Below are 24705 nucleotides of genomic sequence, written 5' to 3' on the forward strand. Positions count from 1 at the left end.
CACTCTTGATAACAGTAGCAGCAAGTAAAAAAAGAAAGTCACCAAAATGACAGATGGAAAAAGTACAATAATAGGAGTGCCATAGTATTTGATTAAAGTTGGCTCAGGATACCCAAGTGTAAAAGATTAGGTTTTTCTTTAACTGTGGTTTTCCTTACCTGCAGGGTGGACGCTGCTGAGTCGCTGGTGTCTGTCACACCTATACTCCTTGGTAAACTGGACACGAAGTATCTGGAGCCCTTTGGCACAGGCTGTCTAACGACCATCTTTCCTTTTCTGGTCTCTGCTAGAAACAGACTGTACCAGTAGGCGTCATTGGAGACCAGGGTGGAATCTGCGATGGTTGAGTTCCTCTCACTACTGATCACACTGTTCCTACAGGGAGGAGCTGTTTTGCTGTAATTGGGTTTCTGACACTTGAGTACGATGGTGACCAATATGGTGATCAGTAAGAGAAAGGACACTGAGCCCAAGCCGATGAGCAAATACAGGTTTATGTCTGAAAATATGTCATATTCCAGAGGCACTTCAGTCATGTCAGAGTAGGCCTTGACAGCAGTCTCTATTGTGGATAACTTGATGGTAACTGTAGCAGAGAGAGCAGGCTCCCCGTTGTCCTTGGCAACAACAACCATCTGTTGTTGACGTGAATCTCTGTAACTGAACATTCTCATAGTCCGTATCTCGCCGTTGTATTGGTCCAGACTGAACAAGGTGGCATCACTCACTTGTAGAAACTGGTAGCTGATCCGAGAGTTCTGTGGGGAGTCAGTGTCTAAGGCAATCACCTTGGCAACCAGTGAGCCTTTATCAGTGGATCGTGGGATCTTTTCCTCCACCATTGATCCATGTGGGCGCCATGGGGAGACTATGACTGGTTTATTGTCATTCTGGTCCACAATAATGATGTGAACAGTCACGTTACTGCAGAGTGGAGGAACACCAGAGTCCCTGGCCTCAATGTGGAAGAGGAACCCCTTCTCAATCTCGTAGTCAAAGGTTTTTAAGGCATAAAGATTACCATTCTCTGGATTAATGGAGAACAGCATGGACATGGATGTGTTGGCTATCTCCTTTTCTAAGATGAAATAAACTAAATACTGATTTTCATGGAGGTCTGGATCAAGTGCAGTAAGGGCACTTATCAATGCACCAGGTGCATTATTCTCCATTAAACGTATCGTATAAAATGACTGAGGGAACTGTGGAACATTATCATTAACATCTAAAAGTTCTAAAGTCATTGTTTCATTGTCAGATAATGGAGGAGAACCTCTGTCTGTGACTGTGAATGTGATGTCATATTCTGGAACCTTCTCTCTGTCTAATGGTTCTGACACTACTAATTCAAAATAGTTTTCAGAAGATGTTTTCAATTTGAATGGCATATTTTCAGGAATCCGAAGATCAACGACTCCATTATCACCAGAATCTTGATCACTGACACTAACTACTGCTATCACTGTTTCTAATTCTATATTTTCCTTGACAGGGCTATGGAACGATTTAATAGATATTTTGGGGTGGTTGTCATTCATATCATCAACATGAATTGTCAATTTACACTGCCCTGTTAATGAATTTGTGCCTCTGTCAGTTGCTATTACTTCCATGTCATAAATCTTGTAATCTTCATAGTTTAACGTTCCTTTTACAGTGATTTCACCGGTGTTGGGGTTCAGATTAAACGCTTCTTGTGTTTTCTCTGATGTGTACAGACTGTAGGCATACACTATTTCCCCATTAGATCCCTCGTCTAAATCCGTAGCGTTAAGCTGAACTACAAGACTTCCAATTGGAGAATTTTCTATTATATTTATGTTGTAGTTTTCCTTGTCAAATGTTGGAGCATTGTCGTTGGTGTCTAGTACACGAACAATTATGCTGGCTGTACCCGAACGGGAGGGGACGCCCCCATCTATAGCAGTAAGAATGAGGTTATGAACCGCCTGCGCTTCGCGATCTAACGATTTTTTCAAAATTAAATCGGCAAACTTTGATCCATCTCTTCCTGTTTGAATTTCTATTATAAAATAATCACTTTCACTTAAAAGGTATGTTTTGACAGAGTTTGAACCAACGTCTGGGTCCACTGCATTGTTGACAGAAAAATGTTCACCAGCCTGGGTTGCTTCCGATATGTCCAAATCGATTGTATCTCTTCTAAAATGAGGTGCGTTGTCATTGATGTCCATAATTTCCAATTCGATGTAAAATATCCTTTTGGGGTTTTCAATAATGGCTTCCATTTTCAGATAGCAAGATGTCTTGGCGGGGCAGAGAGACTCTCTGTCAATTCTCTCTACGATATACAGCTCCCCCGTTTCTTTGTTCACGTCCAGATATTTCTTATTGGCTATTATTTCTAACCGCATTTTCCGTCCAATTAGTGTCTTCACATCTAGGCCCAAATCCCCTGCTAAATTGGCGACAACAGATCCTTCTTCCATTTCTTCAGGAATAGAATAGTGAGTGACGGAAGATGACATTTTCAGAGAAGCAGCAAAAATTAAAATGGAGACATACCGCTTCCATGGTTTGGGGAGGATCTCTGCCCCCATTATTTCCAAGGCTTTGTCGTCTGCTTTCCGTCTTGGTAAAAACTGTGCGCGTATACTCGCACTTTTCAAGAATGTTTGCTAAGCGTAATGGCAAAAGTAGCCTAAGTAAAGAGAGTAATGAATAAGTGAGCGAAAGAAGAATTGGCTAGAGAGAAATGAAGCACTGCTGCCTTTCCGCCGCTCGGTACAGTGCCACGAAGTGCTGGATGTGTATAAGTGATCAACAGCGACACTTGGTGCAAAAAAAAAAGTTTACTGTAGGCTATAGGCTATATTTTCTATTTCTTTCAAGTAGGCTACTCTAGCATTAGGTGGATATCAAATGTTTTCATGAGGGGGAAAAGGGGGCTGCCGTCCATTGTGTTCTTTTTTTTTTATAAATCCGGATTTTGAGCAAACTGAACAAGATAAGGAAACACCTGATGTTGGGACTGATTATGTAACAAGAATGCAGCAGCTCTGCTTACATGTTTCCAAGAGGAAAATGTTTAAATATTCTTCTCCGTACCAAACTGGAATCTATCCTGTCAGAAGGCTGTTTCAGCACCAGGGATCTGTCCAGTGGATCCACTCACATTTAACAATTCACAGCAGTGAGTAGGCCTACTGCTCACTACTGTCATGAGGACACCAACCATAGTGTTTTATGTAGTAAACAGCGCCACTTTTCGCTGACAATCTTTTTGTTTTACTCAAAGTAGTTGATATGCTTATTTGACAATTATTTATTATATTATTAATCACTTTTATTAATTGGCTTCTTTGTATTATTATTTGCATTATTGTGGTATAGTTGTTAAAATGTTGTTTATTAAAATGGCATACATACAAATGTGAGAGACCTGTATAGTTTTTATACAACATAAATTCTGACATGCTAAATTTATATTAAAAGTTTACAATTTGAGATGTCTCAAAAGTGGTCGATTTATGTGCAGTAGGCCTATGTCATGCCTAGTTTGATATTGCTTCCGTGCGTAATAAGTTTGTTAGATGTTTTTTTCTCTTCGTTTTTCTCTTCGTCTTTTTCTTGTGTGTTTCCAGTTCGTAGGCTACTATTGAATATCATTGATAATCAACAGTCCTCTATGCTTTGTTTGTTTTTTTGTTTGTTTTTTGTTGAGTTTTACGCATAGCTCCCCGTGCGTAAATAATGTGCGTAACGACGATTGACTAAATAGTAAACACCAATATGTTCAAGATTATTGTCTCCGCCAGGCCGAAAGGCTCATGGTGGACTTGTTAAACAGGGCCAGGAGAATCAAGCATATATTTATTTTCTCATTCACAGTGGGTCAGCAGTAGTGGCAAGTAGAATCCAAAATAGGCATAATTACCAGCAACCAATCATATGGGAACAGTGCTGTAATTGCCAATTTGTGTCTGGATAATACTGGATGATGTTTTGTTTTGACGTGGTTTTCCTTACCTGCAGAGTGGACGCTGCTGAGTCGCTGGTGTCTGTCACGCCTATACTCCTTGGTAAACTGGACACGATGTATCTGGAACCCTTTGGCACAGGCTGTCTAACGACCATCTTTCCTTTTCTGGTCTCTGCTAGAAACAGACTGTACCAGTAGGCATCATTGGAAACCAGGGTGGAATCTGCGATGGTTGAGTTCCTCTCACTACTGATCACACTGTTCCTACAGGGTGGAGCTGTTTTGCTGTAATTGGGTTTCTGACACTTGAGTACGATGGTGACCAATATGGTGATCAGTAAGAGAAAGGACACTGAGCCCAGACCGATGAGTAAATATAGGTTTATGTCTGAAAATATGTCATATTCCAGAGGCACTTCAGTCATGTCAGAGTAGGCCTTGACAGCAGTCTCTATTGTAGATAACTTGATGGTAACTGTAGCCGAGAGAGCAGGTTCCCCGTTGTCCTTGGCAACAACAACCATCTGTTGGTGACGTGAATCTCTGTAACTGAACATTCTCATAGTCCGGACCTCTCCATTGTATTGGTCCAGACTGAACAAAGTGGCATCACTCACTTGTAGAAACTGGTAGCTAATCCGAGAGTTCTGTGGGGAGTCTGTGTCTAAAGCTATGACCTTGGCAATTAGAGAGCCTTTATCAGTGGATCTTGGGATCTTTTCCTCCACCACTGATCCATGTGGGCGCCATGGAGAGACTATGACTGGCTTATTGTCATTCTGGTCCACAATAATGATGTGAACAGTCACGTTACTGCTGAGTGGAGGGATACCAGAATCCCTGGCCTCAATGTGGAAGAGGAACTCATTCTCAATCTCGTAGTCAAATGTTTTTAACGCATAAAGATTACCATTCTCTGGATTAATGGAGAACAACATGGACATGGATGTGTTGGCTATCTCCTTTTCTAAGATGAAATAAACTAAATACTGATTTTCATGGAGGTCTGGATCAAGTGCAGTAAGGGCACTTAACAAGGCCCCAGGAGCATTATTTTCCTGAACGCGTATTGAATAAAATAACTGAGGGAACTGTGGAACATTATCATTAACATCTAAAAGCTCTAAAGTCATAGTTTCATTGTCAGATAATGGAGGAGAACCTCTGTCTGTGACTGTGAAAGTGATGTCATATTCTGGAACCTTCTCTCTGTCTAATGGTTCTGACACTACTAATTCAAAATAGTTATCAGATGATTCTCTCAGCTTGAAAGGCATATTTTTAGGAATATGGAGATCAACTATTCCATTGTTTCCTGAGTCTTTATCACTGACACTAATCACTGCTATCACAGTGTCTAATTCTATACTTTCCTTGACAGGACTATGAAATGATTTGATAGATATTTCTGGGTGATTATCATTCATGTCTTCTACAACAATCGTTATTTTACACTGCCCTGATAAGGCATTGGCTCCTTTATCTGTTGCTATAACTTCCATATCATAAATTTTAAAGTCCTCATAATTTAACATTCCCTTAACAGTGATCTCACCAGTAGATGGATTCAGGTTGAAGGTCTCTTGCGTTTTTTCTGATGTGTACAGACTATAAGAATACATTATATCAGCATTTGATCCCTCGTCTAAATCTGTGGCGTTAAGATGGATCACTAGGCTTCCTATTGGAGAATTCTCCATTATGCTGATTTCGTAATTATCTTTATCAAATGTTGGGGCGTTATCATTCGTATCTAAAACGCGGACAATAATGCTGGCAGTACCAGAACGTGTCGGTGTGCCGCCATCTACAGCAGTGAGTATTAGATGATGACCGGCCTGCTGCTCTCTGTCTAACGACCTTTTCAGAACCAAATCAGCAAATTTCGATCCATCTCTCCCTGTCTGAACTTCAATATTAAAATGTTCACTTTCACTCAAATGATAAGTCTTTACTGAATTACTTCCGACGTCTGGGTCAACTGCATTACTCAAGGAGAATCGCTCTCCAACGGGTGTCGACTCCGATATGTCTAAATGTACCGCTTCTCTTCTAAATTGAGGGGCGTTGTCGTTCACATCTAATATTTCTAGTTCCATATTGAACATACGTAGAGGATTCTCCAGGGTTACCTCCAATTTTAGATAACATGAAGCTGATGATTTGTAATTACAAATAATTTCTCTGTCAATCTTCTCCACAATATACAGCTCACCAGTCTCTTTGTTCACATCCAGATATTTTTTGTTAGCGATTATATCAAGACGCATCTTCCTTTTACTCAACGTCTTAACGTCTAAGCCTAAATCTGAGGCTAGATCTGCCACAACTGATCCTTCTTTCAATTCTTCAGGGATGGAAAAATGAGTGACTGAAGCTGTTATGTACTGAACGACGAAAAAGAGAATGATAAGCGAGACGTACCTTTTCCATGACGGCATTGTTGAAAACAAGACCATTGTTGTTTGTATTAAACGCGCAGAATTTCAGTGAATAAAATGCATGTTTCCTGTTAAGAAGAAGGTGGATTTGTTTTGTTTTCTTGATCCAAAAGTGTATCAGTCACAATGAATTAAAACGTCCCGTTTATATTAGAAGGTTGTTTCAGCACCAGGGAGCTGTCCAGTGGCTCCACAGCACATTACAAATGTCTCACTACAAATTACTGTCATGACGACAACGAGCATAGAATGCTTTATATGTAGCAAATAGCACCACGTTTCGGAAATCATGCACCTCTGCACCTAAAAATTCAATTGAGTATTAATTGGTTATTATTATTATTATTATTATTATTATTATTATTATTATTATTATTATTATTATAGCTACTTTGGCGATGCCTTTCGGGAATGCATGCCCATCCAATAACTTGAAGGCTAGTCTATTACGTCATTATTATGATATCATATTGATGACATCAGGGATCTCCATATATGGGCATAAAGGGGACACACACAGACAGAGAGATGGACAAAGAGATTTGTGGAATCATAGATACTTTTGAATGATGCAAGTTGGGGAACAATGCATGTGTGGAATGCATGCTTCACCCATTTATGCAATACCCGGTGTACCCGTTGTACCCATTGTCATTGCAAACTGTTAATAAAGTATTCAATTCAATGACCCATTGTACCCATCTGTCTGTGTCCCTTTTATGCCCATATATGAAGATCTCTGTAACTGTCTGTCCCTTGTCCACTCCCTCGGGTCTTCGGTGATGCACACAGCAAGTTTGAAGTCAGTCGGTAGGACTGTTCTCAATATATGTATGGGACAAACAGACACAGAGAGATAGTGATTCTGTGCATTTATTATTATTGTTGTTGTTGTTGTTGTTGTTGTTGTTGTTGTTGTTGTTGTTGTTGTTGTTATTGTTATTGATATTATTTGTATGTTGTTGATTTTGCTTTTTGAGGATGTTAATATGCCACAACAACAGAGCAACATAACCTTTTCATTATTAAAACGGAATGCATGAACTCTGATGACCTCTCACCTGCAATGTTGAAGCTGCTGAGTCGCTGGTGTCTGTGACGCCTATACTCCTTGGTAAACTGGACACGATGTATCTGGAGCCCTTTGGCACAGGCTGTCTAACGACCATTTTTCCTTTTCTGGTCTCTGCTAGGAACAGACTGTACCAGTAGGCATCATTGGAGACCAGGGTGGAATCTGCGATGGTTGAGTTCCTCTCACTACTGATCACACTGTTCCTACAGGGTGGAGCTGTTTTGCTGTAATTGGGTTTCTGACACTTGAGTACGATGGTGACCAATATGGTGATCAGTAAGAGAAAGGACACTGATCCCAGACCAATGAGCAAATACAGGTTTAAGTCTGAAAAGATGTCATATTCCAGAGGAACTTCAGTCATGTCAGAGTAGGCCTTGACAGCAGTCTCTATTGTGGATAATTTGATGGTAACTGTAGCAGAGAGAGCAGGCTCCCCGTTGTCCTTGGCAACAACAACCATCTGTTGGTGACGTGAATCTCTGTAGCTGAACATTCTCATAGTCCGAATCTCTCCATTGTATTGGTCCAGACTGAACAAGGTGGCATCACTCACTTGTAGAAACTGGTAGCTAATCCGAGAGTTCTGTGGGGAGTCTGTGTCTAAGGCAATCACCTTGGCAACCAAAGAGCCTTTATCAGTGGATCGTGGGATCTTTTCCTCCACCACTGATCCATGTGGGCGCCATGGAGAGACTATGACTGGTTTATTGTCATTCTGGTCCACAATAATGATGTGAATAGTGACGTTACTGCAGAGTGGAGGAACACCAGAGTCCCTGGCCTCAATGTGGAAAAGGAACTCCTTCTCAATCTCATAGTCAAATGTTTTTAATGCGTAAAGATTACCATTCTCTGGATTGATAGAGAAGAGCATGGACATGGAGGTATTGGCTACATCCTTCTCTAAGATGAAATAAACCAGATATTGGTTTTCATGTAAATCCGGATCAAACGCAGTGACAGAACTTAACAAGGCCCCAGGAGCATTATTTTCCTTAACGCGTATTGTATGAAATAACTGAGGGAACTGTGGAACATTATCATTAACATCTAAAAGTTCTAAAGTCATTGTTTCATTGTCAGATAATGGAGGAGAACCTCTGTCTGTGACTGTGAATGTGATGTCATATTCTGGAACCTTCTCTCTGTCTAATGGTTCTGAAACTACTAATTCAAAATAGTTATCAGATGATTCTCTGAGTTTGAAAGGCATATTTTTAGGAATATGTAGATCAACTATTCCATTGTTTCCTGAGTCTTTATCACTGACACTAATCACTGCTATCACAGTGTCTAATTCTATATTTTCCTTGACTGGGCTATGAAATGATTTAATAGATATTTCGGGGTGATTATCGTTCATATCTTCTACTACAATAGTTATTTTACACTGCCCTGATAATGTAGAGGGTCCTTTATCTGTAGCTATAACTTCCATATCATAAATTTGGAAGTCCTCATAATTTAACACTCCTTGTACAGTGATCTCTCCTGTGGATGGATTCACATTGAAAGTGTCTTGCGTTTTCTCTGAGGTATACAGACTATAAGAATACATTATATCAGAATTTGACCCCTCATCTAAGTCTGTGGCATTAAGATGAAGGACAAGGCTTCCAATAGGAGAATTCTCCATTATACTGATTTGATAACTCTCTTTATCAAATGTTGGTGCGTTGTCATTCGTATCTAAAACACGGACAATAATGCTGGCAGTACCCGAACGTGTCGGTGTGCCGCCATCTACAGCAATGAGAATTAGATGGTGAACAGCCTGCTGCTCTCTGTCTAAAGCCTTTTTCAGAATCAAATCAGCCAATTTTGTTCCATCTCTCAAAGTCTGAACTTCAATGTTAAAATGTTCACTTTCACTCAAATGATACGTTTTTACGGAATTAGTTCCAACGTCTGGGTCAACTGCATTACTAAGGGAGAATCGCTCTCCAACTGGTGTTGACTCTGATATGTCTAAATGTATTGCGTCTCTTCGAAATTGAGGGGCGTTGTCGTTCATATCTAAAATTTCGAGCTCTATATTGAATATCCGTAGAGGATTCTCCAGTGTTACCTCCAATCTTAGATAACATGATGACGAGGACTTGGTATTGCAAATAAATTCTCTGTCAATCTTCTCCACAATGTAAAGCTCGCCAGTCTCTTTGTTCACATCCAGATATTTTTTGTTAGCGATTATATCAAGACGCATCTTCCTTTTATTCAACGTTTCAACATCAAAGCCTAAATCTGAGGCAAGATTGGCGACAACTGATCCTTCCTTTAATTCCTCAGGTATGGAATAATGAGTGACCGAAGACGTTATGTACCTAACAGCGGAAAAGAGCATGATAAGCGAGACGTACCTTTTCCATGACGGCATTGTTAAAAACGACACCATTGTTGGGTAGCCTAACTGTGGTAGCCTATAAATGTGCTGCAGCTCAGCCAATATAATACATGTTTCCACTAAGAGAAAATGGTTTCGTTTTCTGTTCTCGGTTGAAAAGTATAAGAAGTCCAAGTAAAAATCTGTCCCGTTTATCTGAGAAAGACTGTTTCAGCACCAGGGAGCTGTCCAGTGGCAATCCGTGTATTTTGCGTCTAGTCAGATTACTATGTCATGGTGTCAACGACCATCAAGTGTTTTATATGGAAAATAGCGCCACTCTTCGTAAATAATACACCTCTGCACCTAAAGTGATAGCAGCTCAAATTAAAGTATTAAAACATTTAAATGCCAGCTCAAGTTTATGTCATTGTTATTCAAATGAGTCAAATTGACCATTATGAATTAAAGCTATTTTGAATTGGTCATTATTATTATTATTAATAGTAATAATAATGATATGTATTTGTTTATGTATTTTTTTATTCAAAATTATGTAACAATAATACTGGAGTTCATTCATTACACATTACACATGAAATAACTATTTAAATGAATACTATTTCGAGCATATAGTTGCATAAATTTAAATCTTTAAATCAGTGGATATATTATAGAATAGAGACAATAACCTGTTATCTTAGATACACACTATACCATACACAAATCTAGAACACACACATATTCTGTACAGGTAACCTAAGTGTGTGCGTTTATGCATACATTAACACACACGCACGCGCGCGCGCGTGCACACACAAACACACACACACACACACACACACACACACACACACACACACACACACACACACACACACAACGTTGTTTGTGCTTATCCATGTACAAAGGGAAATACTTAATACAGTTAATCTCATAAAGTTATTGTCTTAACATTATTTTCGAAGTTATGAACTTGATTTCTACTTTTTCCCGTCCATATGGTACTTTCGAGGTTTGGGGACCATTTTTATATTTTGTTGAGCAAAATGATATGGGTGAAATATTGGCTAATGAGGCAAGTTCTGGTTCAATTGCTATTGCTATTTTGTGTATGCCTGTGGGGAAGGGATGAGACTAGATATCTGTAGTCGCATATGACACTGTTTCATTTGATTGATGTCCAATGTGTCTTATGGGATCAGTTGTTTGTGCTGTTTAATTTGTGTTTATTTATGTTATTGTATTTCATTTTCTGAAATCAGGAGGAGTATGGTGGTTGTTGATTTTGCTTTTGTGGGAATGTGTTGCTATCAAAGCACTATAGGTTTTAACAGTATTTTATACAGGAGGTGTCTTCTAACCTGCAGAGTTTAAGCTGTTGAATCACTGGTATCTGTTATGTCCGTACTCCTTGTTATGGATAGAATGTATCTGGAGCACTTTCCCACAGGTATAGTGGCAGCAGTAGTAGTAGTAATATGTTGTTGTTGTTGTTGTTGTTATTATTATTATGGTGATGGTTGATTTTGCTTCTGTGGATGATATTCTTCTACCAAAGTACCATAACCTTTTCACAGCATTAGCACGGAATGTATAAACATCTGATAAGCCTCGAGAAAACAGGAGGTGACTTCTCACCTGCAGAGTTGAAGCTGCTGAGTCGCTGGTGTCTGTCACGCCTATACTCCTTGGTAAACTGGACACGATGTATCTGGAGCCCTTTGGCACAGGCTGTCTAACGACCATCTTTCCTTTTCGGGTCTCTGCTAGAAACAGACTGTACCAGTAGGCATCATTGGAGACCAGGGTGGAATCTGCAATGGTTGAGTTCCTCTCACTACTGATCACACTGTTCCTATAGGGTGGAGCTGTTTTGCTGTAATTGGGTTTCTGACACTTGAGTACGATGGTGACCAATATGGTGATCAGTAAGAGAAAGGACACTGAGCCCAGACCAATGAGCAAATACAGGTTTAAGTCTGAAAAGATGTCATATTCCAGAGGCACTTCGGTCATGTCAGAGTAGGCCTTGACAGCAGTCTCTATTGTGTATAACTTGATGGTAACTGTAGCAGAGAGAGCAGGCTCCCCGTTGTCCTTGGCAACAACAACCATCTGTTGGTGACGTGAATCTCTGTAACTGAACATTCTCATAGTCCGGATCTCTCCATTGTATTGGTCCAGACTGAACAAGGTAGCATCACTCACTTGTAGAAACTGGTAGCTAATCCGAGAGTTCTGTGGGGAGTCTGTATCTAAAGCTATGACCTTGGCTATTAGAGATCCTTTATCAGTTGATCTTGGGATCTTTTCTTCAACGACTGAGCCATGCGCACGCCATGGAGAGACTATGACTGGTTTATTGTCATTCTGGTCCACAATAATTATGTGAACAGTCACATTACTGCAGAGTGGAGGAACGCCAGAGTCCCTGGCCTCAATGTGGAAAAGGAATTCTTTCTCGATCTCATAGTCAAACGTTTTTAATGCGTAAAGATTACCATTCTCTGGATTGATAGAGAAGAGCATTGACATGGACGTATTGACTATATCCTTCTCTAAGATGAAATAAACCAGATATTGGTTTTCATGTAAATCCGGATCAAACGCAGTGACAGAACTTAACAAGGCCCCAGGAGCATTATTTTCCTGAACGCGTATTGTATAAAATGACTGAGGGAACTGTGGAACATTATCATTAACATCTAAAAGCTCCAATGTCATAGTTTCATTGTCAGATAACGGTGGAGAACCTCTGTCTGTTACAGTGAATGTGATTTCATATTCTGGAACATTCTCTCTGTCTAATGGTTCTGATACAACTAATTCAAAATAGTTATCAGATGATTCTCTCAGCTTGAAAGGCATATTTTTAGGAATATGGAGATCAACTATTCCATTGTTTCCTGAGTCTTTATCACTGACACTAATCACTGCTATTACAGTATCTAATTCTATACTTTCCTTGACTGGACTATGAAATGATTTGATAGATATTTCTGGGTGGTTATCATTCATGTCTTCTACTACAATTGTTATTTTACACTGCCCAGATAAGGCATTGGCTCCTTTATCTGTTGCTATAACTTCCATATCATAAATTCTAAAGTCCTCATAATTTAACATTCCCTTAACAGTGATCTCACCAGTCGTTGGATTTAGGTTGAAGGTTTCTTGTGTTTTTTCTGAGGTGTACAGACTATAAGAATAGATTATATCAGAATTTGATCCCTCGTCTAAGTCTGTGGCGTTAAGATGGATCACTAGGCTTCCTATTGGAGAATTCTCCATTATGCTGATTTCGTAAGTATCTTTATCAAATGTTGGGGAGTTATCATTCATATCTAAAACACGGACAATAATGCTGGCAGTACCAGAACGTGTAGGTGTGCCGCCATCTACAGCAGTGAGTATTAGATGATGACCGGCCTGCAGCTCTCTGTCTAAAGACTTTTTCAGAATCAAATCAGCAAATTTCGATCCATCTCTCCCTGTCTGAACTTCAATACTAAAATGTTCACTTTCACTCAAATGATAAGTCTTTACTGAATTAGTTCCGACGTCTGGGTCAACTGCATTACTCAAGGAGAATCGCTCTCCAACGGGTGTCGACTCCGATATGTCTAAATGTACCGCTTCTCTTCTAAATTGAGGGGCGTTGTCGTTCATATCTAATATTTCTAGTTCCATATTGAACATACGTAGAGGATTTTCCAGGGTTACCTCCAATTTTAGATAACAAGAGGCTGAGGACTTTGTTGGGCAAATATATTCTCTGTCAATCTTCTCCACAATGTAAAGCTCTCCAGTCTCTTTGTTCACGTCCAGATATTTTTTATTAGCGATTATGTCGAGGCGCATCTTTCTTTTACTCAACGTTTTAACGTCCAAACTTAAATCCGAGGCTAGATTGGCGACAACTGATCCTTCTTTCATTTCTTCGGGTATGGAATAATGAGTGACTGAAGACGTTATGTGCCGAACAGCGGAAAAGAGAATGACAAGCGAGACGTACCTTTTCCATGACGGCATTGTTAAAAACGAGACCATTGTTGGGTAGCCTAACTGTCTATAAATGTGCAGCAGCTCAGCCAATAATACATGTTACCACTAAAAGAAAATGGTTTAGTTTTCTGTTCTCGGTTGAAAAGTCTATTGCCTAAGAAGTCCCAAGAAGTAAAAATCTGTCCCGTTTATCTCAGAAAGACTGTTTCAGCACCAGGGAGCTGTCCAGTGGCTACTCAATCCGTGGATCTTTCGTTCAGTCAGATTACTGTGTCATGGCGTCAACGACCATCGAGTGTTTTATATGGAAAATAGCGCCACTCTTCGTAAATAATACACCTCTGCACCTAACGCGATAGCAGCTCAAATTAAAGTATTAAAACATTTAAATGCCAGCTCAAGTTTATGTCGTTGTTCTTCAAATTAATCGAATTGACCATTATGAATTATAGCTATGAATTGGTCATTATTATTATTATTATTATTATTATTATTATTATTATTATTATTTATTTGTTTATGTATTTATTTATTCGAAATTATGTAACAATAGTACTGGAGTTCATAAAAAAATAATTCAATAATTAAAACTGATAAAGAGGGAAAGAGAGAGGGGAAGCAAGTAAATAGAAAAACATTAAAACAAAGAACACATGAAAACACGATTTAAATGAATGCTACTTTGAGCATATAGTTGCATAAATGTATATCTTTAAATCAGTGGATATATTATACCAGTACAGGGACATTAACCGGTTATCAAGGATACACACTATACTATACACAAATCTAGAACACATGTTCTGTGTAACCTAAGTGTGTTTGTATATGTATACTCATATATTCTCTCTCACACAAACACACACACACACACACACACACACACACACACACACACACACACACACACACACACACACACACACACACACACACACACACACACACACACACACACACACACACACACACACACACACACACACACACACACACAAGACGTTGTTGTGCTTGTCCATGTACAAAGAGAAATACTATACAGTCAATCTAATATCGTTATTGTCTTAGCATTTTTTTCAAAGTTAAGAATTTGATTTCTACTTTTTCCCGTCCATATGGTACTTTCAAAGAGGTTTAAGGACCATTTTTGTAATTTGTTGAGCAAAATGATGTGGGTGAAATATTGGCTAATGAGGCCAGTTCTGGTTCAATTGTTATTTTGTGTATGCCTGTGGGGAAGGGATGAGAGATATATTGTAGTCGCTTGTGACAGCTTGTGACACTGTCTCATTTATTTGATATCCAATGTGTCCTATCTTATGCGATCAGACTTCTGTAAAATACATTTAGTTTTGTTTTGAGTTTTGTTTGTGCTGTTTAATTTGTGTTTATTGATGTTATTTTATTTCATTTTCTGAAAGCAGGAGGAGTATGGTGGTTGTTGATTTTGCTTTTGTGGGAATGTGTTACCATCAGAGCACCATAAGTTTTAACCATATTAAAATTAACAACCTGATTGGCCTTTATACAGGAGGTGACTTCTAACCTGCAGAGTTTAAGCTATTGAGTCACTGGTATCTGTTATGTTCGTACTGGATAGAATGTATCTGGAGCACTTTCCCACAGGTTAGTAGAAGTATAGTGGCAGCAGTAGTAGTAGTAGTAATATGTTGTTGTTGTTGTTGTTGTTGTTGTTGTTGTTGTTGTTATTATTATGGTGATGGTTGATTTTGCTTTTGTGGATGATATTCTTCTACCAAAGCGCCATAACCTTTTCACAGCATTAACACGGAATGTATAAACATCTGATAAGCCTCTAGAAAACAGGAGGTGACTTCTCACCTGCAGAGTTGAAGCTGCTGAGTCGCTGGTGTCTGTCACGCCTATACTCCTTGGTAAACTGGACACGATGTATCTGGAGCCCTTTGGCACAGGCTGTCTAACGACCATCTTTCCTTTTCTGGTCTCTGCTAGAAACAGACTGTACCAGTAGGCATCATTGGAGACCAGGGTGGAATCTGCGATGGTTGAGTTCCTCTCACTACTGATCACACTGTTCCTACAGGGTGGAGCTGTTTTGCTGTAATTGGGTTTCTGACACTTGAGTACGATGGTGACCAATATGGTGATCAGTAAGAGAAAGGACACTGAGCCCAGACCGATGAGCAAATACAGGTTTATGTCTGAAAATATGTCATATTCCAGAGGCACTTCAGTCATGTCAGAGTAGGCCTTGACAGCAGTCTCTATTGTGGATAACTTGATGGTAACTGTAGCAGAGAGAGCAGGCTCCCCGTTGTCCTTGGCAACAACAACCATCTGTTGGTGACGTGAATCTCTGTAACTGAACATTCTCATAGTCCGAATCTCTCCATTGTATTGGTCCAGACTGAACAAGGTGGCATCACTCACTTGTAGAAACTGGTAGCTGATCCTAGAGTTCTGTGGGGAGTCTGTGTCTAAGGCAATCACCTTGGAAACCAATGAGCCTTTATCAGTGGATCGTGGGATCTTTTCCTCCACCACTGATCCATGTGGGCGCCATGGAGAGACTATGACTGGTTTATTGTCATTCTGGTCCACAATAATGATGTGAATAGTCACATTACTGCTGAGTGGAGGAACACCAGAGTCCCTGGCCTCAATGTGGAAGAGGAACTCCTTCTCAATCTCATAGTCAAATGTTTTTAATGCGTAAAGATTACCATTCTCTGGATTGATAGAGAAGAGCATTGACATGGAGGTATTGGCTACGTCCTTCTCTAAGATGAAATAAACCAGATATTGGTTTTCATGTAAATCCGGATCAAACGCAGTGACAGAACTTAACAAGGCCCCAGGAGCATTATTTTCCTTAACGCGTATTGTATAAAGTGACTGAGGGAACTGTGGAACATTATCATTAACATCTAAAAGTTCTAAAGTCATTGTTTCATTGTCAGATAATGGAGGAGAACCTCTGTCTGTAACTGTGAATGTAATGTCATATTCTGGAACCTTCTCTCTGTCTAATGGTTCTGACACTACTAATTCAAAATAGTTATCAGATGATTCTCTGAGTTTGAAAGGCATATTTTTAGGAATATGTAGATCAACTATTCCATTGTTTCCTGAGTCTTTATCACTGACACTAATCACTGCTATCACGGTGTCTAATTCTATACTTTCCTTGACTGGACTATTAAATGATTTAATAGATATTTCGGGGTGATTATCGTTCATATCTTCTACTACAATAGTTATTTTACACTGCCCTGATAATGTAGAGGGTCCTTTATCTGTAGCTATAACTTCCATATCATAAATCTTAGAGTCCTCATAATTTAACACTCCTTGCACAGTGATCTCTCCTGTGGATGGATTCAGATTGAAAGTCTCTTGCGTTTTCTCTGAGGTATACAGACTATATGAATACATTAAATCAGAATTTGACCCCTCATCTAAGTCTGTGGCATTGAGATGAAGGACAAGGCTTCCAATAGGAGAATTCTCCATTATACTGATTTGATAACTCTCTTTATCAAATGTTGGGGCGTTGTCATTCGTGTCTAGAACGCGGACAATAATGCTGGCAGTACCAGAACGTGTTGGTGTGCCACCATCTACAGCAGTGAGTATTAGATGATGAACAGCCTGCTGCTCTCTGTCTAAAGCCTTTTTAAGAATCAAATCAGCAAACTTAGATCCATCCCTCCCAGTTTGAATTTCAATATTAAAATGTTCACTTTCACTTAAATAATACGTTTTTACTGAATTAGTTCCAACGTCTGGGTCAACTGCATTACTCAGGGAGAATCGCTCTCCAACGGGTGTTGACTCTGATATGTCTAAATGTATCCCGTCTCTTCGAAATTGGGGGGCGTTGTCGTTCATATCCAAAATTTCCAGTTCCATATTAAATATACGTAAAGGATTTTCAAGTGTTACTTCCAGCTTTAAATAGCAAGACACTGACCACTTTGTTGTACAAATATATTCTCTGTCAATCTTCTCCACGATATACAGCTCTCCAGTCTCTTTGTTCACATCCAGATATTTTTTATTAGCGATTATGTCGAGGCGCATCTTTCTTTTACTCAACGTTTTAACGTCCAAGCTTAAATCCGAGGCTAGATTGGCGACAACTGATCCTTCTTTCATCTCTTCGGGTATGGAATAATGAGTAACTGAAGACGTTATGAACTGAACAGCGGAAAAGAGAATGATAAGCGAGACATACCTTTTCCATGACTGCATTGTGAAAAAGAACCCCATTATTGTGTAACTGTGGTAAGTGCGCAGAAGCTCAGCCAATATAATTCATGTTTCCAGCTAAAATTAAAATGGTTTAGTCCTTATGTTCAAGGTTTAAAAGCCACAAAAAGTGAAAATCTGCCACGTTAATCTCAGAAGGCTGTTTCAGCACCAGGGAGCTGTCCGTCTACTTGCTACATTTCTCACAACGATTTACTGTCATGGTGACAACGACGACGACCATGGAGTTTTTATGTAGTAAACAGCGCCACCTTTCGCAAATCATACACCTCTTCAATCAACCAGCAGCTGAATCAACGCATTCTCTCGTTCACATAACACAATTCTAGTAGTTAACATTAAGTATTAAAATACTGAAATACCTGCATACATTTTAGTAGCTGTATCGGTACTTTAATAAAAAGTAGTCGATATGCTTAATTCACCTTTAGTAATCATAGCTAGGCCTACTATTAATTGGCTATCATAAATATGATCATTTGTTGTTGTTGTTGTTTTAATCATTACTCATTATTATTATTATTATTATTATTATTATAAATGTTATTATCATCGTTATTATTATGGTGGTATTTGATTTTGCCAGGTGTTATTATGTAGCCATCATTACCTTTTCACAATATTTGAACAGAATTTGACAAAGTTAAAGGCTTATACCATAACACATGAGGTGACTTCTCACCTGCAAAGTTGAAGCTGCTGAGTCGCTGGTGTCTGTCACGCCTATACTCCTTGGTAAACTGGATACGATGTATCTGGAGCCCTTTGGCACAGGCTGTCTAACGACCATCTTTCCTTTTCTTGTCTCTGCTAGAAACAGACTGTACCAGTAGGCATCATTGGAGACCAGGGTGGAATCTGCGATGGTTGAGTTCCTCTCACTACTGATCACACTGTTCCTACAAGGTGGAGCTGTTTTGCTGTAATTGGGTTTCTGACACTTGAGTACGATGGTGACCAATATGGTGATCAGTAAGAGAAAGGACACTGAGCCCAGACCAATGAGCAAATACAGGTTTAAGTCTGAAAATATGTCATATTCCAGAGGCACTTCAGTCATGTCAGAGTAGGCCTTGACAGCAGTCTCTATTGTGGATAACTTGATGGTAACTGTAGCAGAGAGAGCAGGCTCCCCGTTGTCCTTGGCAACAACAACCATCTGTTGGTGACGTGAATCTCTGTAACTGAACATTCTCATAGTCCGAATCTCTCCATTGTATTGGTCCAGACTGAACAAGGTAGCATCACTCACTTGTAGAAACTGGTAGCTAATCCTAGAGTTCTGTGGGGAGTCAGTGTCTAAAGCTATGACCTTGGCTATTAGAGATCCTTTATCGGTTGATCTTGGGATCTTTTCTTCAACGACTGAGCCATGCGCACGCCATGGAGAGACTATGACTGGTTTATTATCATTTTGGTCCACAATAATGATGTGAACAGTCACATTACTGCAGAGTGGAGGAACACCAGAGTCCCTGGCCTCAATGTGGAAAAGGAATTCCTTCTCGATCTCATAGTCAAAAGTTTTTAATGCGTAAAGATTTCCATTCTCTGGATTAATAGAGAAGAGCATTGACATGGAGGTATTGACTATATCCTTCTCCAAGATGAAATAAACTAGATATTGGTTTTCATGTAGATCTGGGTCAAATGCAGTGAGAGAGCTCAACAAGGCCCCAGGAGCATTATTCTCTTGTACACGTATTGTATAAAATGACTGAGGGAACTGTGGAACATTATCATTAACATCTAAAAGTTCTAAAGTCATTGTTTCATTGTCAGATAACGGAGGAGAACCTCTGTCTGTTACAGTGAATGTGATTTCATATTCTGGAACCTTCTCTCTATCTAATGGTTCTGATACAACTAATTCAAAATAGTTATCAGATGATTCTCTCAGTTTGAAAGGCATATTTTTAGGAATATGGAGATCAACTATTCCATTGTTTTCTGAGTCTTTATCACTGACACTAATCACTGCTATCACAGTATCTAATTCTATACTTTCTTTGACTGGACTATGAAATGATTTGATAGATATTTCTGGGTGGTTATCATTCATGTCTTCTACTACAATTGTTATTTTACACTGCCCTGATAAGGCATTGGCTCCTTTATCTGTTGCTATAACTTCCATATCATAAATTCTAAAGTCCTCGTAATTTAACATTCCCTTTACAGATAGCTCACCAGTAGATGGATTCAAGTTAAATGTTTCTTGTGCTTTCTCTGAGGTGTACAGACTATACGAATACATTATATCAGCATTTGACCCCTCATCTAAGTCTGTTGCATTAAGGTGGACTACAAGGCTTCCAATAGGTGAATTCTCCATTATGCTGATTTGATAACTCTCTTTATCAAATGTTGGGGCGTTGTCATTCGTATCTAAAACACGGACAATAATGCTGGCAGTACCCGAACGTGTCGGTGTGCCGCCATCTACAGCAGTAAGTATTAGATGATGAACAGCCTGCTGCTCTCTGTCTAAAGCCTTTTTAAGAATCAAATCAGCAGACTTTGTTCCATCTCTCAAAGTCTGAACTTCAATGTTAAAATGTTCACTTTCACTCAAATGATAGGTCTTTACTGAATTACTTCCAACGTCTGGATCAACTGCATTACTCATGGAGAATCGCTCTCCAACGGGTGTTGACTCTGATATGTCTAAATGTATTGCGTCTCTTCGAAATTGAGGGGCGTTGTCGTTCATATCTAAAATTTCGAGCTCTATATTAAACATACGGAGAGGATTTTCCAGTGTTACCTCCAATCTTAAATAACATGATACTGATGATTTGGAAGGGCAAATATATTCTCTGTTAATCTTCTCCACAATGTAAAGCTCACCAGTCTCTTTGTTCACATCCAGATATTTTTTGTTAGCGATTATATCAAGACGCATCTTCCTCTTACTGAGCGTTTTAACATCCAAGTCTAAATCTGAGGCAAGATTGGCAACAACGGATCCTTCCTTCATTTCTTCAGGTATAGAATAATGAGTGACTGAAGACGATATGTACCGAACAGCGAAGAGAAGAATAATGAGCGAGACGTACCTTTTCCATGACGGCATTGTTAAAAATAACCCCATTGTTGTGTAACTGTTAGTGCCTAGCAGCTCAGCCAATATAATGCATGTTTCCTGCTAGAAACTACTATCTGTGATCTTGGTTAAAATATATATAAATATGTATATATTATATGAGCCGAAAGAAGTGAAAATCCATTCCGTGTTTCTCAAACGACTGTTTCAGCACCAGGAGCTGTCCGGTGGCTCCACTAAACTATTCGCACTGAAATGTACTGTCATGGCGACTACAACCACAGTATTTTATGTAGTAAACAGCGCCACTTTTCGCATATCCTAAACCTCTGCACATAATGCAATTATTTTAGAACCGTTAATAAAACATAATTTAAACACATCTAAACCATCAAGACCAGCTTGACTTTTTAATACCTTTAATCATGGCTGGAAGAATGTGCATGTATATTCGACCATTATTATTAGGATATTAGTATTATTGTTATTGTTGTTGTAATTAAGTATTACATTTTTTTTACTATTATAAATGTAGTATTATTATTGTTGTTATGTATTATGGTTGTTGTATTTCATTACACAACCAGAGCACTGATGATGACAAGGCATGGCATTAAAATGGAACACAAACAAAACTGATAGGCCTTCAGAATACAGTAGATGTTAAATGACCTCTCACCTGCAAAGTTGAAGCTGCTGAGTCGCTGGTGTCTGTCACGCCTATACTCCTTGGTAAACTGGACACGATGTACCTGGAGCCCTTTGGCACAGGCTGTCTAACGACCATCTTTCCTTTTCTGGTCTCTGCTAGAAACAGACTGTACCAGTAGGCATCATTGGAGACCAGGGTGGAATCTGCGATGGTTGAGTTCCTCTCACTACTGATCACACTGTTCCTACAGGGTGGAGCTGTTTTGCTGTAATTGGGTTTCTGACACTTGAGTACGATGGTGACCAATATGGTGATCAGTAAGAGAAAGGACACTGAGCCCAGACCAATGAGCAAATACAGGTTTAAGTCTGAAAATATGTCATATTCCAGTGGCACTTCAGTCATGTCAGAGTAGGCCTTGACAGCAGTCTCTATTGTGGATAACTTGATGGTAACTGTAGCAGAGAGAGCAGGCTCCCCGTTGTCCTTGGCAACAACAACCATATGTTGGTGACGTGAATCTCTGTAACTGAACATTCTCATAGTCCGGATCTCTCCGTTGTATTGGTCCAGACTGAACAAGGTGGCATCACTCACTTGTAGAAACTGGTAGCTAATCCGAGAGTTCTGTGGGGAGTCGGTGTCCAGGGCTATTACTTTGGCCACCAAGGAACCTTTATCTGTTGATCTTGGGATCTTTTCCTCCACAACAGTGCCGTGCGGGCGCCACGGAGAGACAATGACCGGTTTATTATCGTTTTGGTCCACAATAATGATGTGAACACTGACGTTACTGCTGAGAGGAGGAACCCCAGAATCTCTGGCTTCAATGTGGAAAAGGAACTCGTTCTCAAACTCATAGTCAAACGTCTTTAGTGCGTAAAGATTTCCGTTTTCCGGATTTATGGAGAACAACATGGACATTGAGGTGTTTGCGATCTCCTTCTCTACAATGAAATAAACTAAATACTGGTTTTCATGGAGGTCTGGGTCAAACGCGGTGAGGCAACTCACTAGAGCCCCGGGTGCATTATTTTCCATAACACGTATAGTGTAAAAGGGTTGGGGAAACTGTGGTGCATTGTCGTTCACATCCAATAGATGGACAGTTATTGTTTCATTATCAGATAAGGGGGGTGTGCCTCCGTCTGTCACAATGAACATGACGTCATATTCAGGCACCTTTTCGCGATCTAAAGGTTCTGAAACTATGAGCTTGTAATGGATTGGCCTATCAGAGGACTGGTTCAGAATAAAGGGCAATTGTTTGTTAATGGATAGACTTACTTTTCCATTATCACCTGTATCCCTGTCGCTTATGCCCACCAGTGCTATGACTGTTCCTACAGGAATGTCTTCATTCACAGTGCCCTTAATGGACTGTATGGTAATCTCTGGATAATTGTCATTCATATCCATTACATGGACCACTACTTTGCATTGCCCCAATAAGGGAAGTGTGCCCTTGTCTTTAGCTTCGATGTGCATCTCATATATTTTCATGTCTTCAAAGTCAATTGTTCCCTTCACTGTTATCTCCCCTGTATTAGGATTCAATTCAAAGACATATTGTGTTTTCTCTGACGTGTAAAGAGTAAAAGAGTAGACTATCTCCGCATTGGGACCCTCGTCTAGGTCTGTAGCGTTCAGTTTAATTGCCAGTGTACCTATCGGGCTATTCTCCGTCATGTTAACCGCGTAAACCTGCTTGTTGAACCGAGGGGCATTGTCGTTTGTATCCTGTACCCGAACAAGAATGTTAGCTGTGCCCGAACGTACGGGGACCCCACCGTCCTCTGCAATCAGTATTAGATTATGAACAGCATGCTCCTCTCTATCTAAAGATTTGGTCAGCACCAGGTCGACGTATTTAGTGCCATCACTGCCGGTTTGGATCTCTATTGTAAAATGGTCACTGACACTTAGTTTATATGTTTTAATTGTATTTATTCCGACATCTGGGTCCACAGCATTGGGCAGAGAGAATCTTTCTCCTGGTGTAGCCGATTCTGAAACGTCAAGTTCTATCCGATCTCTTCTAAAATGGGGTGCATTGTCATTAATGTCTGTTATACCTAGTTCTATGTTGAATATTCGCAAAGGACTTTCTATGATAACGTCTAGCTTTAGAAAACATGACGATATCGTGGTTTTAGTTGGACAAAGATATTCTCTGTCCATCTTTTCTATTATATAAAGCTCTCCTGTCTTCTTGTTAACATCTAAATATTTCTTGTTATGGAAAATATCAAGTTTTACCTCGCGTTGAGCCAGGCCTCCGCGCTCAAGTCCCAAATCCGCTGCCAAATTAGCCACAACAGAACCCCTCTCCATCTCCTCGGGTATGGAGTACCGTGTCACAGACAAAGCACTGGGCCATACTGCACACAAGACAAAGACAGTGGAGACACCCCGAAAATACATTGTTTTGCCTTCAAGAAAAAAGAAGAATCCCGTCTCTGAAGGTCTGGTCTTAAGTGGACATGTAGGCCAACGAACTACGAACACATAGGCTATAGCAGAAAACTGGACATTTACACACGTATTTGGGCCGTATTATTGCTAGTTAGAATAAAAATAATGCAGAGCAGAGGAGGACTGTACAGGTCTGACCCTCTGCATAAATAAATGGGTGTGTCATGAGAACCTCATAGACTTTGATTTAGTGGCTAAACAGTGACACCGTGTGACAAAATCATAGGAGCATAGCGCAGTGAGATGGTCTTACCCTGCATCTATACACCTGCTGAAATGAGAGATTATAAGTATTTGTCAATATGTCATGTGTAGCCTATGTAAAGATCGTTTATTTGAACATGGTTTGTTGATCATACTGCAACATGTCATGTCACTCATTGACTTTGGGGTGTTCTGCAGGAAAACTATTAGTTCGCACACCATCTGCAAAAAGTAAATACACTTAGAAAGATTCACTCGTCTCATCACCAGTGCTCTGTATG

The 24705-nt window shown here is 39.7% G+C and overlaps 4 protein-coding genes across 4 annotated transcripts; all 4 read right to left on the reverse strand.

Moving 5' to 3' along the window:
- Window positions 1-92: 92 nt before the first annotated feature.
- On the reverse strand, window positions 93-6384 carry LOC308075616 (protocadherin gamma-A4-like; the record flags this gene model as incomplete). Its single annotated transcript, XM_080415563.1, has 2 exons — window positions 93-1232; window positions 3991-6384. 2 exons carry the CDS (start codon window positions 6382-6384, stop codon window positions 93-95), a joined length of 3534 nt encoding a protein of 1177 aa, XP_080271689.1.
- A 1025-nt stretch (window positions 6385-7409) lies between these two features.
- Window positions 7410-9839, reverse strand: LOC308075617 (protocadherin alpha-C2-like; the record flags this gene model as incomplete). Its single annotated transcript, XM_080415564.1, has 1 exon — window positions 7410-9839. One exon carries the CDS (start codon window positions 9837-9839, stop codon window positions 7410-7412), a length of 2430 nt encoding a protein of 809 aa, XP_080271690.1.
- Window positions 9840-10888: 1049 nt separating this feature from the next.
- LOC308075618 (protocadherin gamma-A4-like) lies at window positions 10889-17963 on the reverse strand (the record flags this gene model as incomplete). The annotated part of the gene is made up of 3 exons (XM_080415565.1): window positions 15636-17963; window positions 11427-12500; window positions 10889-10903 (listed from the first exon to the last, which is right to left on the reverse strand). The coding sequence occupies exons 1-3, from the start codon at window positions 17931-17933 to the stop codon at window positions 10889-10891; spliced, it is 3387 nt and encodes a 1128-aa protein (XP_080271691.1). The 5' UTR covers window positions 17934-17963.
- Window positions 17964-21739: 3776 nt separating this feature from the next.
- On the reverse strand, window positions 21740-24142 carry pcdhb (protocadherin b; the record flags this gene model as incomplete). The annotated part of the gene is made up of 1 exon (XM_080415566.1): window positions 21740-24142. Exon 1 carries the CDS (start codon window positions 24077-24079, stop codon window positions 21740-21742), a length of 2340 nt encoding a protein of 779 aa, XP_080271692.1. The 5' UTR covers window positions 24080-24142.
- Window positions 24143-24705: the final 563 nt, after the last annotated feature.

Source organism: Gymnoscopelus braueri (assembly GCF_963280865.1).
Source record: "Gymnoscopelus braueri genome assembly, chromosome: 20".
Classification (NCBI taxonomy): Eukaryota; Metazoa; Chordata; class Actinopteri; order Myctophiformes; family Myctophidae; genus Gymnoscopelus; species Gymnoscopelus braueri.